Raw genomic sequence first — 13,512 nt, forward strand, 5'->3', positions numbered from 1 at the left:
TTGAAGAAACATAACCGCATGATTCCCCCCCCCCCCCCCTCGCTTCGTCTATGGCCTATGATGCTTGTGTATGATGCATGCGAATGCTGCTCCAAAGCGTTGTGCGTTTCGTGAGACATCTCTTTCGCAGCTTGCCGCGTTGTCAGTTCACGTCTTTGATGGGAGGAGCATTTCGCAAGGCTTCGTCGTCTTCGGCACGAGGAGCTTCCTCTGAGACCGGTCAGTACACGGAGGCCAATTAGCAAACTGGTCTTGCGAGACTGCCTTGGTCTTGCGCGTTCAGTTAAGGGTAGTCGAGTGTAGCAGTGAGATAATTTAGGCATTAGGAGTGTGTGGCGTTTGAAATGGCGGCTCTTCAGCAAGCTATATTAAAATAGTATACAGCGACACGATGCGTGCTCTATGCGTGCAGCTTTGGACTACGAAGCTATGGCCTCTTACTCTCTTCTGTGTTGCTCTTCAAACCCGCGCATCATTTCGAAACGGAAGTCGTGGGATCTACGAGTCGTGTGGATTGGTTAGTGTATAAGTTAGCCGCTCCATCATTAAGTCACTAGGCCAACTGATTGGCGTCACAGGCCTCGCCACGGTGGTCTTGTGGTTATGGTGCTCGAATGCTGACCCGCAGGTCGCGGGATCGAATCGCGGCTGCGGCGGCCACATTTTCGATGGATGCGAAAATTCTTGAGACCCGTGTGCTTAGATTTAGGTGCATGATAAAGAACCCCAGGTGTTCGATAAACAATTATTGTTATTATTTGTTGGCGTCACAGTCTTTACGCTTCTTCGTTTGCTTTAGCACAGTCGTAGCCAGGAGGAGGAGGAGGAAGGAAAGGCAGGAAGGTTAACCAGAAGCGCGTCCGGTTTGCTATCCTGCGCTGGGGGAAGGGGATTGAAGGATGAAAAGACAGAGAGATAGAAAGAAGGGAACATACAAAAAAGATACACGTGAGCTTAAACTACATTGCTGCGTTCGATAGTACTAGACGCAAGACCCCAGGCGTATCACGTTCCACTTTAAATCGTTGAGTACTGAGGACTTGCAAGTACTGGACATAGAACATCCAGTACCTGTTGTACGGACTCAACGTATGGCGATTTCAGCCTGCCGACGAACACGCGAAGTGTATCTAACAGTGATTGAAGCACTATGAGGATTGATTTGTCTTCTTCTGGCAACTTGTCAGTCGGAGATTCAGGGTTCACTCTTGCAGATGTGCACTGTGAATCTTCATGTCGCTGCGACTTCGGCAACGGAGGCCAAGCTGCGCGCGCCCCGCGCATTGCCTGTGGTGATGCAGGCCGGCGGCGAGACGCCGAACGAAAGCGTGCGAAGCGAGCCGAGCACCCCGAAGCCGATCTGGCGCGGGGACGCGCGATGCGCGAGCGAGCACGGGCCCGCTCGTGAGGGTGGGGTGGTGGGATGTCCAACACTATATATATATATATATATATATATATATATATATATATATATATATATATATATATATATATATATATATATATATATATATGTGTGTGTGTGTGTGTGTGTGTGTGTGTGTGTGCGCTACATCGACGCCATGCCCCAGTCGCCCTCCAGCCTTGGTCGGAGGCACCCCTGCGCGGCCTCGGCGGAAGCGCACTGCCTGTCGGCGCGCTGGATTTGCAGATACAAACCGAAGCCGGGAACAAGTTCCTTGCCGCCGTTCCTGTCTTCGAGGACTTGCACGCTGACATGGTTTTGGGAGCTGACTACCTCATGTCTGGTGAAGTTCAGCTCATCATAGATGGCGGCCGAGTAAAGCTCCGCTCCTTCACTCCGAGCTTTTTCTCGGCCCCAAGTTCCCAAGTTGAAATACCGCAGCCACAGATGTCCATCAGCGACAGCACCCTCAGTGACCAGCTGCTGGCACATCTGCCGACCCCACGGCAGTCATTGGCCGAGTGTGTCGCGAGTGCTTCCCTCAAGAACCCCATAACTACCGACCCACTGTCTGCCGCGGATGGGAGCTGTGAGACGTACAAGCTCGATGGTGCAGCTCGGGCCCCCACTACCATGCCCTCCCTCCGTAACCAAGACCGTCAAAAAGACTGTACGGATGGTGTACCTGTGCCCTACAGCACCTTCACAGCAAGCTTCGCGCAAGGCCCCGCGGCAGATACAGACACCGACACAGGCCACAAGGTGGGCTTCGCGGTCGAGAACTCAATCGTCTCGTCGTGACCCACCTCACTACGTTCCTTACCCGAGTCCATGACCGCCTCCAAGCCACAAAAATCGATTATGGGGGTCCCAAGCTCATCATCACTTGGGCACGTGGAGGCGCCGGTTTATTTTGCGACGACGCCAGTTCTACCTCAGCAAACAAAATACGAAGGACAAGGCACCCCTCCCATGTTTATCCACCATCGAGAGGACTGCGCTGGCGCTCCTGGTCCAACGCAGACGAAGCGGCACCAGCAGGTGCCAGCTTCTGTCGTGTCTGAGACGCTACCGGTGAAGGAACTCGAAGAGCGTATAACAACCATCACCGCTCACGCGACCAATCAAGCTGGCGTAATAATAGACCTGCCAATATCGCCCAAGTTTACCGGTGGTTTGCATGCTGACCTCCGCTTTCCTGAAAAAGGTAGCCCTGCGACATTCGACATACCGGCAGACATAAACTCGGCCTCACAGCTAAAGCCTGCCGAGGATTTCACAGTTGCTGAGGTCATCTTTCCTAATCCTGTGGTTTCGCAGCCGGCCACCATACAGTCTCAAGGACCTCCTACAATGCGTTCAGAACTGCGACAAGACAGTCGTCGCAGGCACCTTCGACCCTCTCTGAAGGGTCGCAGGCACCTTCGGCCCTCAATGAAAGTTCAGTGCAGCCCGCTAGCGCTACCTCCTGCAGAACACAACGCCAGGTCGCAGCGTGGCCGAGACCTGCAGCCACAACGAGACAGCCAATGTCGCCCACCAGAGTGTTCGGCAGCCCAGCAAGGCAGGTTGGGGCGGCCACCCAGACACAGCCAATCCCGCCCGCCTGAGACGTTTACGATTACGGTGCGACGACCATCACGACATAGCCAATGGCGTCCACCTGAACCATCAGCGCCTGACTTCCAGAGCAAGTCACAGCGAGGCCGTGACCGGCCTCCGCGAGGCAGCCAATTCCGCCCGCCAGAGGCATCAGTATACTACGGATGGTGGCCCAGGACCTCTGAATGTTTCCATCTGCGAGGAGAGGACCACCGCCATAAAGGGGCGATTTTTGGCAGGACTCCATGCTCGCAGCGTGGCCGAGTGTAGTGAAGAAGAGCGACGCTCGGGCACGGGCGCATGCTAGGCTAGAGAAGCAGAGGAAGGCGAAGACAGATGATAGAACAGCCGGCCCAGGAACGGGTGCTGTCTCTGTGTCTCGTTCGTTACAATATATATATATATATATATATATATATATATATATATATATATATATATATATATATGTGTGTGTGTGTGTGTGTGTGTGTGTGTGTGTGTGTGTGTGTGTGTGTGTGTGTGTGTGTGTGTGTGTGTGTGTGAAAGAAAACTAGTCACAGTGAAAAACATAGCATTTATTCTGAGAAAAACATGACAACATAAATGTTATGTTTTAAGTGCGAATGCACTTTATAAGCGACCCTGTGTCCGCCGTCCCATAGCAACGGCGCGAGCAGAGGAGAGGAGCGTCTGTAGCAACGGCGCAGCGACGTCACGCCCCACGTCACTGCGCGCGCTCCGCCCTCCGCTCCGTGGCTGCGCGCGCCCCGCGCATTGCCTGTGGTGATGCAGGCCGGCGGCGAGACGCCGAACGAAAGCGTGCGAAGCGAGCCGAGCACCCCGAAGCCGATCTGGCGCGGGGACGCGCGATGCGCGAGCGAGCACGGGCCCTCGAATTCGATTGGCCGGACGCGCGCTTCAAGCGAGACTTCCTGGACCGCAGCTTCGGATATAGCTGCGCGGTGTGCGATCGACTGTGGTTCGACAACAACCTGAGCCCCATCTCGGGCGTGCGCAACGCCGCCAACAAGTTGAACGCGTTGCGGGTTCTTTGGAACGAGTTCGGAAGACAGATCATCATCATCAGTGAAAGTGCTTTGCACTTAAAAACGGCCAGACCTCCGTGGGTCGGCTGGCGCGTGCTCTCTCGCTGCCGTCTCCTTCGCTCGGCTCTGCAGTTTAGTCGTGCGCGCCGCCTCATAGCATCAGCCCGTGCTTCGCACTTCCTCATACTCCCCTTCGGGGAAATGCGGGGTTTTTTTTTTTCACTGTGACTAGTTTTCTTTCATATAATTAAACCAATAGCCAGGAACATTCTTTCGAAACCATATATATATATATATATTATAACAAGTATGGTGGGCTAAAAATGGAAAACTTGGTCATTTCTTGGCCGTTCATTCCTAGTGGGCTCCCCCGTAGGGTGATGCGTGAACACGAGCTCATCACGTGTCATCGCAATGAAAGTGTCATTCTGAAGCTGCTTGTTTGTCGTTAGAGTGACAGTGCAAGCATCTAGTAGTTTCCGATCCTCGCATTGTTGCATGGCATAGAGTTTCCTGCCACGGTAATCGCCGCTTTAATCGCTGTGATTTCCGTGGCTGCATGAGATCATTATACCGGTGTCACACGGTCACTTTTAGATCGCGATCGGGCTTGATGCGGGTCGAATTTCTTGGTCGTGATTGGCGCATTTACGCAAGCTGCAGAAGGGAGCCAGTCACTGTTGAGAAATTCAATCTCGATCGGGCTTAATCGCGATCGCCATTGCACCGCGTGACACCGGTATTATTTTTCTCGCTGGTAGACTCGCTTGAAGCTTCGAATAGATAATGCTGCGCGTTGTACGGAATATTAAACGCCCCCCGTGGTGAGCCCGAATCGAGTGGTCTCTTCGTGGGCAAGGAGGAGGGGGCCTCTCGGATCGTTGTGATCTTGTTCGACCGCCGGAAATCGCTCGTTTGGGCGTTTTCCAACTTTGCCGCGAGGTCGGCCGCTGGATGTGGGCGCAGTCGCATGTCGCCGAGCCACAATAGCGAGCGCCGTTCTCTCCGCTGGCGCCTTTCGACGACATCCAGACGGGAGTGGAGAATAAAAGAGGGGGGGGGGGTCTCTCTTTTTTTTTTTTTTTGCTAATAGAAGAACAGGAGCCGAATGGCTGGCGCAGCACTGTTGTGCATGCTCCGTGTAGGCGAAAGGGTGAGCTGGCAGCCCAACCGGCGCAGGTTACGAAGCGCTTACGGTGCACAGAATCCCGTTCCCACCCTATTCGCTGTAACTTTAGATTCATTTCCGTCGCCTCCGTTGTGAACGGGTTTGCCATTCCCAGAACGTAGATATTTTTGCCTGGGGCATTTTGTCTTTGTACTTTTGCCTTAGTTTCTTTAATATTCGCCGACAAGCCTCTCGTAAACGGGTGAGGTGAGTGTTCACATAAGAAAACTAATGCTATCCGCGCACGCACGCACGCACGTATATATATATATATATATATATATCCTGTTCATTCATGCCTGAAGCGCGGCGAATTCGAACTCATGCACTGCTGCGTGCCTGTAGGCGTGAGCCGGCGCCAAAGGAACATGCCGCAGCGGTGGGGCGCCGTTCTGTTCAGTTGTTCTGTTCACAAGAGGCTGCTGCTCGTCGGGAGCTCCGAGGATTGTGGCTCCGGAGCCCTTCTTGCTTGGCTGGCGGTGTGCATTACCGTGCGCGGGGCCGTCACACGCGAATGGGTTCTTCAGCCGCGGCTTGTTAGCCCAAGGGGGAAGAATACTCGGCTCTGCCGTGGGTGTGTGTGTGTACGCGCGCGCGCTTCTGAAGAAACAGGTAGGCGAGCCGATCGCCTTGGGTCGCTGTGGCGGCAGCGGTGGTGGTGGTGGTTGGTTTGTGTACGCGCCTGCAGCCAGGGACACTGACTCATACGGCTGCTTGAGTCACGCACTGTGCATGTGTGTGCTCTGGCGATCTTCCTCCTCGCGTTTCGGTTTTTTTGTACGTTGTTGAAGTACAGCGCTATTTAGCTTTTTTTTTTCTTTCCTTCTTTACTTTCCCGCATTATTGTCGGTGGCGCGACTTCTGGTGCGCCCATAGAAGCGCGCGCGGCAACGCCACGCGAGTGATAACGGGAGTGCCGCGCCCCAGCGTTGGCGACAACTATATATTTATATCGAACAAGGGAGGAGCGCGGTGATGCTTGCTTGGGAATTGCCGCATGCGTCAGTACTGTGTTGTTTTGTTTGGCTTTGTTTGCGCGCGCTCAGGAAACGTAGCCTATGTTTTCAGATTTGCGATTCGGACGAATAAAAATTGCTTAAAAGGCTCAGCATTCATGTTTCGACGCAGAAAGCTGGGCTGCTTTAACTTTTTCTTTTTTTTTCATTGTTGCTGTGCTTGTGCATTTGCTGCAATCTGTGCGGTCTACAGAAGTGGTATTCCGAACGTAATTTGCGAGGTTTGGAATATATTTGGACGGTTGAAGTATTCACCTAAACTATACTTTAAGAGCTTGATTGCGAAAAGAGCATCTGAAGATCACTTTTCAATTTTTTTTTAAGTTTCTTTCCATAATTACTGTGTACTTGCTGTAACTTCAAAGTACTTTCCGGTATTTTTGTAGCTGTGACGCAGTAAAAGTTTTGGAAGTTGTCAAGTTCAATCTCGTAATGCAGCCTGTTTTTAAAAATTAGTGATTAACCAGGTGCGCTTATAATCCACGACGTCGCGGCAGGTTGGTACGGGTGCGTTAAACAAACCCGCAGTATTTCTTCTTAGCGGCCTTTCAAAGAGCATCCAAGCAGACGACGCGTGCGCCAAGTGGTTAGCGGATGTGACGTAAGTCTTAGCACGTCGCCTCCTCGCCGCGCCTTCGCCATACGTCGCTTTCCGCAGAGCGGTATCGGCTGCGTTTGTTTTGGTTCCTGTCTCACAACTTTTGCTGGCTTTTCATGACGCATCCGCTCCTACTTCACGCGTAAAATGTTTCATGGATGTGCGCTACTTGCTTGTCGTCCTGCTATATGCACTCTTTTCGAGGCAGCTGTTATCTATATTTGGAAGTCACGTGCTCATTTTAAAAAATCGCCATTTTCAGTACCTAATTACAGTCGCGATTTTTGTCGTCGTCGTCGTCGTTGTTGTTGTTGTTGTTGTCGTCGTCGTCGTCGTCGTCGTCGTCGTCGTCGCCGCCGCCGCCGCCGCCGCCGCCGCCGCCGCCGTTGTTGTTGTTACGCTTAGAAGGGCAGCAGCAGCTTGCATGCTGCGTTGTTATGTGATGATTACACGGTGCCTGGATCATTAACCTAGTTTACTCATGACATTTGAGGCATACTGTATATTAGCGAAGTGTAAGCGTCAGTTCTGAAGAAAGGTCATTTTCAGCTTGCACTTACTGTGTAATAGTATGCGCAGTTTCGCTCGCTCGCCCTCGCTCTGTACTGGATTTGTTATATCTATAAGAAAAAGCACATTTCCATAGATGAAAATAATACAAACTCAGCATTTCTGTAAATGTCTGTAGTTTCCATATATCACACACCAGTTGCCTACACACTGTAGCCTGTCAAGTCGAGAATGCAGTAAAAAATAGAGCAAACCATGCTGGGAATGCAGTCACAATGAAATCCTGCCATATTGTTACATTCATTGCTGCAGCCTGATTGCACTTTTTTCACAACCTGAGCAGTGACCAGTCAAGTAGTGATGTATCTCAAGACGGAAATAGCATTGATATCAAAACTAAGACAGAACAGCTGTCCACATCACTTGACAAAGTAAAAGCTCAAACTTAATTGCACTTGCATTGCTGACTTGAAATTACCATTTTCATTCATTTTCTATTAGAACACTTTTCACATATAAGGTGGTGCAAATAATTAGTGTGGTTTTGGTCCAATAGGTCCAAAGTGAGGTAATGTTCTCTCAAAGCTTGAAACACGAGCATCAGCTCTGTTATTTTGCTCATCTTTGTCAGACTGTTTCATCTTTCTGTCACTTTAAATACAGTTTGTAAGCCAACACATTGTAAGCTTAGCAGTAAGTTTACCCACCCCATTGGATTTTCTACAAATTTTCATTGGTTCTCTTTTCTCTCTCTAATGCTTCCCAGTAGACTTATTGGCATCTTCTGCTCTCTCTTTCTTCTTATTCTTTGAGATTCCTTTCTCGTCCTTTCCCTAATTCTTCTTACTGCCTCCCTCTTGACACAGGCAGGTATATTGCTCCTTTCGGAGGCAATCTCCAGCTTGTGTGTGAGCCATATTGTTTCTGTTTTTCACTTACAGTAAAAATAATTATCTTCATTCTTTTCAGGTATCTGCCATACATGTGGTGAAAAGGTGACGGGTGCTGGCCAGGCCTGTCAAGCAATGGGCAACCTCTACCACACCAACTGCTTCATTTGCTGTTCATGTGGTAAGGAAGCTGTTTCACAGAGCATTGTATCCCAGTACTGGCACTAGTGATGCAGAACTATTGGTAGATCGACTATCGATAGCATCGATAGTTTTTTTTTTTTTAACTATCAATAGTCTACAGAAGCTATCAATAGTATTACTGATAGTGTAATCGAAAGTACCATCGGTGGTATTACTACCAATAATGCTATCGACAGTGCTGTGAATAATTATGCTGTGGTTGGCCCTCGATATTGCCAAGCATTTGCGATAGCCTATACTATCAGCAATACTCAGTTCGTTTAAATTATGAGCAATTTTTTTACAAAAGAAATAAATTATTTACACAGTTAGAATGCCGCAATATGTCCATCAATAAATTCATATTCAAATGTAACCAGTTACACCTTACAATTAACAAACTGAGTTCTTGATATTCTTGTTTTGAAATCTAAAATTGCAATAAAAATTTGAAGCCTCGCAGTTCGGCCACATGTAACGGCTTCCTTTCCACTACTGCTGGTCAGTTTACATTAATTATCTAGTGTCAGCCAAGCATTCTATTGAAAGAACACAAGCATGTCAACTTTCTTGCTCTTCAGCCTGCTCCACCATATATACCATGCACTCTAGGAATTGATTTTATGCCGCAATGAGTTCACGCAGTTGATTTTATGGTGTCGATAGTACTGTTGAATTTACTATTGATAGCACGATCAATAGTTCTTTTTTTCCATCGATAGTTCGATAGTGACTTAACTATCGATAGTATCAATAGTGCCATCGACAGTTCTGCATTACTAACTGGCACGCTTGACTTATAATGAGAAAATACTGTGACAGCGACGTCCTTGTTGTCCCTTGTTTTAAGTTCTGCTGCTTAAACCAATGTTACTGTAACTTTGGCATTGCTTGCAATGTCTAATACACATTGCAATGTCTAATACACAGATTTACACTTTCAATGTCTAATACACAGATTCCACTGAAAGTGTGGAATGCATGTGCGCTACATGCTATGTGCCACATAGTGTGACACAAGAGCAGGTTTCATTCAAAGATTCCTTACACATTTCTTAATTGTCTCACTTTGTTCAATTGGGGGGTGCTTATATGTATGTATAGGTGGGAGAGGTTGTATTTCCGTATGTATTGCTCGTCATAAGCCAAGAGCTCACACTGTTCCTTGAGTGCTTCCCAGCTTTAAGCACTGTTCTCGTGTAAAAATGTAATGTATTTCTGTCTGGCGGTACGAGATAATGCTTCAAATTAAAGATGTATTAGATATAATATTTCGTAAAATATGCATGCCCTTACATTAGAAACATTAGAAATGTGGTACAAATCTTTTATGTATATCATTCATTCTGTTGGACAGTCTGCACATGTGCACTGCTAAACAGTGCAACTGAGCTTTGTGTACATTTTTTTTATTTTCTAGTAATTAGTATTAAATATTCACGTGTACTCTGCCAGTCAGTACCCTCCAATGGATAACTTTTACTGGCCAGATTCATGTGAGGGCCACACTTTTTTTTATTTTTCTTCAATTTTGACAAGGTGTACTCTTACATGGGACAAGGCCATTTGGTCTAAATTTTCCATTTGCAATAATCCTGCGTGATTTCACACGACCACAGAATCAAATGCTCTCCCTTTCACACTGCATCTATGCATTCACAGAGGCCTTGCAATTGACCACTCATCTTTGCTATCAGTGCCACTGCTGCTTACATGCAATTCACCAGCACTCTTGTGGACTAAATTATCTTCAATGCCAGGTATCAGAGATCGCGGCTTTTAACTAGGTGGTAACAACAGTCACATAGAATTGGGCAACTGGAATATTTTCCTACATTGAATTACATGAATTGGAATTTGTTTTTCTTGATTGTTGTTCTCAGTGCATTTTTTTTTTTCCACATTTTGGGCTGCTGAGTTGGGCGTGCAGCTCTTATGCGAGTCTATATGGTATTTCTTTCACTCCATGACATCATAATAGGAGCAACAACACTGGTTTCAGTGCTCTCTTTCTTCCTTTTTTTTCTTTTTTTCTTTTTCGCTTAAAATTATCTTTGGACTTCCATGAGAAAATCAGGATGGGATAAAAAACAACTTCTCTAATGTGGTGAGGAAGCCACTTAAGTTTATCTTAGCAAATATTAGACTTGTTGAAAATTTTTGCTTTGTTCGAATTTCCCTAGCAAGAGAACACTGCCTTATAAATGCAGCTGCATTGTGTGGATTTGACTTTTATGTTCATTTACTAACTTAATGTTTCTAAGCAGAGGTTGAAATCTTTATTTGCAGGGCGTGCTCTGAGAGGCAAGGCATTCTATAATGTACATGGCAAGGTATACTGTGAAGAAGACTACCTGGTGTGTATCTTTTTTTTCTTGTCCATTATAACTTTGTTAATTGTGGGAATCTGCGTGGCCACAATTCTGAGGAATGGATTGCTGAGCAAATTTTTTCAGCTTTTCTGGTAGCCCCCTCATGGTTATCAACTACTGTTACTGCTTAAGTATGCATGAAACTTTCATAAGAGCATTGAAAGCGTTCTGAAAACTATGTGATTTGCAGTACCTGATCTGTGCATGCGTTTCAGTATGTAATGTTGCATGTGTACTCAACACACATTCTGCTTTCACATATACAGTAGAATCTTGTTTAACGAAAATCCTGCAAACAGATGTACAGAGTGTCATTTGGTCGGTTTCGCACTTTGGTTATACAAGACAACATTCATTAATTGGAACCAAAATTTTCTTGACTCTCTATCAGTGGTGTAAATCCAGTTAAGTCACAAGGGGGGACATACTTCTTGCCATAGTGGCCATTTTGTTTTTATTTATATAAATATTAAAGTCATGCTTTGAAATAAAATTTTTAAAAGCGAGCATGGGTTCCCAGCTCATGTAATTGCATTGTTCTATTGAGTATTCTCCGAAAGCGGTCAAGCGGCAGTTGCTATTTCAATAGTCTCACATAGCTGAAGGGTATTGAATACAGGCCTACACACACTACAAAATAAAAAGGCATTAACAAAAAAGTTGATTGCACTATACTTAACTCTCAAGCAATTCAAATATATGGCGCTTGAAAACAAGGGGGGTCAGGACCCCCCTGACCCCCCCTTCCCCTCTTGATTTATGCCGTAGCCCTCTTTAAATGGAATCACTGAAGCAAGTTCTAAAGAATTTTTTTTTTTTTCAGAAAGAGGTAGGATCTGAAGATATGTTTTGCAGCATCTGCTTTCTCTACCAAAAGCCACCTTTAACGGCAATCGAAAAGACTCAAACCAAAACTGGATAGTCTTGTAGTACAGTGAAACCTCTGTGATACAAATCTCACAGGACCACCAAAAATATTCGTATCATCCGAAATTCGTATCACCAGAAAGCATGAAAAATTTGCATGCGACAAAAGAAAGCTGGCGTACATTTTCATTTATTGTTTTTCAGGGTCGCAGCAACATCTGGAAGAACCCTGAATGATTGTCAGTGAAGTTTTTAGATGTCTGCAATCATACGAGCACTCGTAAATATACGGCCAGTACACACGTATTTAATTAATGAACCAGGTGCGATGTGACCCGCGAAAGCAGTAGCCGCTTCCAAATTTTAGTATGCATTTTTGTATGCGGTCATCCTCCCATAAAGTGGACGGGAGGATGACCGCCGCCGTAGCTCATTGGTAGAGCATCGGACACGTTATTCGAAGGTCGCAGGTTCGGTCCCTGCCGGCGGCAAGTTATCTTTTCGTCCACTTTACTTTCTTCACATTTATATTCTAAATACTACAGATAACACCCCCTATACTTTCCTTGGCGTTATTGTCTGTTAGTTCTCATTAGTATGCATTTTTGCATCACACCGAAGTACTGCAGCGAAAGTAAAAAAACAAGCGCTTTGACGCGATAGATCAAGGCCACAAAATTACAGAACCACGGTCCTGTGTTATGATTTTGTTATCACGGTGATGTTGAGGATGTTTTTTGGGAGATTTACGGCCGTGCCCGCACAAGTGCGACCTCAACCGTTGCGCATGTTGACGTTGTGAGGCCTGACTCCTTCGCCAAGACCGTCCTCGCCTTCTTTCGGTCCTCGTCCACCTTCCATAGGATGTCTGATGCACGAGGCAGGCACGAGGCAGGCATACAACGACAGCAACCCGCGTCGGCGCGTTAGAAAAAAAAAGCATGGCGCTAATGTCCTCTGTAATCAAAACGCGAAGGCACACGCAGGCACATAACAGCTTCAAAGATTCGTGCACACAATCTCGGAGGCCGTGACGCGTCTCTTATTATGACCGTAAGAAAAGTGTTTTTCTTCACCGTGATTCCGACGATTTGGTGGTGCGACGCGCATGCCCACGCTTGCGTTCCGGCACTTGCACGTGCTTGGCACGTCTTCCGCGACCGCGCAGACAGCACCTGTTCATACCTGGGCGGTAGCGTACGTTCGTATCAAACGTCGCTGGGTGAAAATCGGTTCGCAACAAACGTACTCCATTACATTGCAGGCCAATGGGCCCTGGCCGGGACCAACGAAAAGTTCGTATCACCTCGAAATTCGTATGAGCTGTGATCGTATCACCGAGGTTTCACTGTAAATAGCATGCACAGGCCTGTATGGCTTCGTGGCACCGCCACTCACCCCCATAGGTCAAAATAAGGAGAGCCGAAATTTTCGATAGCTTGCAGTGAACCATTCTGTAATTTGGACTTGCCTTGCACGATCATCTGTTAATCAGCCATCAACTTAAGCAGTAAGAGCTATGTTTTATACTTTGTCGGTGCCTTGTTGAAATAGAAACTATTGAAGCCTGGTAAAAATCTAGCCACTACATTTACTTCGTTGTTTTTAGTATACCTTAACAGCGTTAAGAGGGTGAATGACATGTAGTGCTGCACCCTTTGTACATCTTTCTTGATAAATGGAGCTCCTCTGTACCTGAATATATTTTTCTGGTCTCCTGGGGCTCTGTCCAAGACTCTGCTGTATTAGGAATCTGCAAAAACATTCTTTTCAGGCATGCAATAATGGGAAACCTTATTTCCCAAATGGTTCTTTTACAGTTTTTTTTTTTCATGCATTTCAAGGCCCCATAATTTTGTTGCTCTGAGGC

General features: G+C 47.0%; 1 protein-coding gene across 2 annotated transcripts in view; it reads left to right on the forward strand.

Annotated features, from left to right (window-relative positions):
- Positions 1–13,512, forward strand: part of LOC119377573 (Wilms tumor protein 1-interacting protein homolog) — a 107,572-nt gene that overhangs the window by 71,844 nt on the left and 22,216 nt on the right. For both annotated transcript variants that reach the window (XM_037646977.2, XM_037646982.2), the window contains exons 2-3: positions 8,300–8,401; positions 10,693–10,760. In XM_037646977.2, the coding sequence (XP_037502905.1) occupies positions 8,300–8,401; positions 10,693–10,760 (170 nt within the window). The remainder of the gene's footprint in view (positions 1–8,299; positions 8,402–10,692; positions 10,761–13,512) is intronic.

Source organism: Rhipicephalus sanguineus, chromosome 1 (assembly GCF_013339695.2).
Source record: "Rhipicephalus sanguineus isolate Rsan-2018 chromosome 1, BIME_Rsan_1.4, whole genome shotgun sequence".
In the NCBI taxonomy this organism is placed as follows: Eukaryota; Metazoa; Arthropoda; class Arachnida; order Ixodida; family Ixodidae; genus Rhipicephalus; species Rhipicephalus sanguineus.